The sequence below is a fragment of the Aptenodytes forsteri genome, unplaced genomic scaffold, assembly GCF_000699145.1.
Source record: "Aptenodytes forsteri isolate BGI_AS27 unplaced genomic scaffold, ASM69914v1 Scaffold97, whole genome shotgun sequence".
Classification (NCBI taxonomy): Eukaryota; Metazoa; Chordata; class Aves; order Sphenisciformes; family Spheniscidae; genus Aptenodytes; species Aptenodytes forsteri.
Genome location: NW_008795036.1, coordinates 3,654,075 through 3,654,941, shown reverse-complemented (window position 1 = coordinate 3,654,941; position 867 = coordinate 3,654,075). Strand labels below are relative to the sequence as shown.

The following is an 867-nucleotide window of genomic DNA, read 5'->3' as shown; positions in this document are numbered from 1 at the left end:
CGGCAGCGGCGGGGTGGCAGAGAGGAGAGCGGCTGGCGCGGGCTGGCGGCTATAGGTTAGCGTCCCCGAGAGAGTTGTGTGGGTACGATGGGGACACACTCACGCCCCGGGGACTACGTGCGTGTAACGAGCCCGGGCAGGGACCTGGGAGGGACTCGCAAGCGCTTCCCGGTATCTCACTCTCTCCTCGGCGTTCACTGCACGTAAAACTTGCCTCTTCCCCGCCTTGGCACAGGAACCCTGAGGTGTTTCTCTTCCTTCGGGCAGGCGTGCGCCAGGAGCAGCGCGCGCACACGCACAGACACAGACACAGCCACAGACACACACACACACACACACACCCCCGCCAGAGAAAGAGGAGGAGGAGGAAGCGTCACCCACACACACGTGGATGGGGCGACCGGACTGTAGCACCAGCCGTTCAAAACAACAACAATAAAATTAAATTAACAGTCGCCAGATGGCAGCTGGTACAACTTTGGAGCCGGTCTCCAAAATGAGGGAGCATGTGTGAGGGAGCAGGCCACAAGGTGCGAGAAGTCGGAGGGGGCCGGAGGGGCGGGGGGGGGCGGGGGGCCGGGCGGGGCGGGCGGGCGCTCACCTGTTCCTGACAAGGAGGTCTCCGTCTCCCGGGAGTGGCACGGGCGAGTCCTGCCGCAGGGTAACCGCTTCCCTGAAGTTTTGGCTCAGCTTAGTCACCACCAGCTTCTTCATGGAGCTGGGGATGGACGAGCCCTGGAAATCCAGAAAGTGACGGGAGTAGGACATGTCCAGGATGGGCGCGGCCGGCTTGCCACCGAAGTAGGACCAGGCAGGACACGCCGCGGCGCAGGACGGCTGCTGCCGCCGCCCCCACCCGCACCCCGG

The 867-nt window shown here is 64.5% G+C and overlaps 1 protein-coding gene across 1 annotated transcript in view; it reads right to left on the bottom strand.

The window, feature by feature from the left end:
* ZADH2 (zinc binding alcohol dehydrogenase domain containing 2) overlaps positions 1-860 on the bottom strand; it is an 8,323-nt gene extending 7,463 nt beyond the window's left edge. Inside the window, exon 1 of the mRNA XM_009276672.2 lies at positions 602-860. Coding sequence (XP_009274947.1) covers positions 602-768 — 167 coding nt within the window. The 5' untranslated portion in view covers positions 769-860. The remainder of the gene's footprint in view (positions 1-601) is intronic.
* Positions 861-867: the final 7 nt, after the last annotated feature.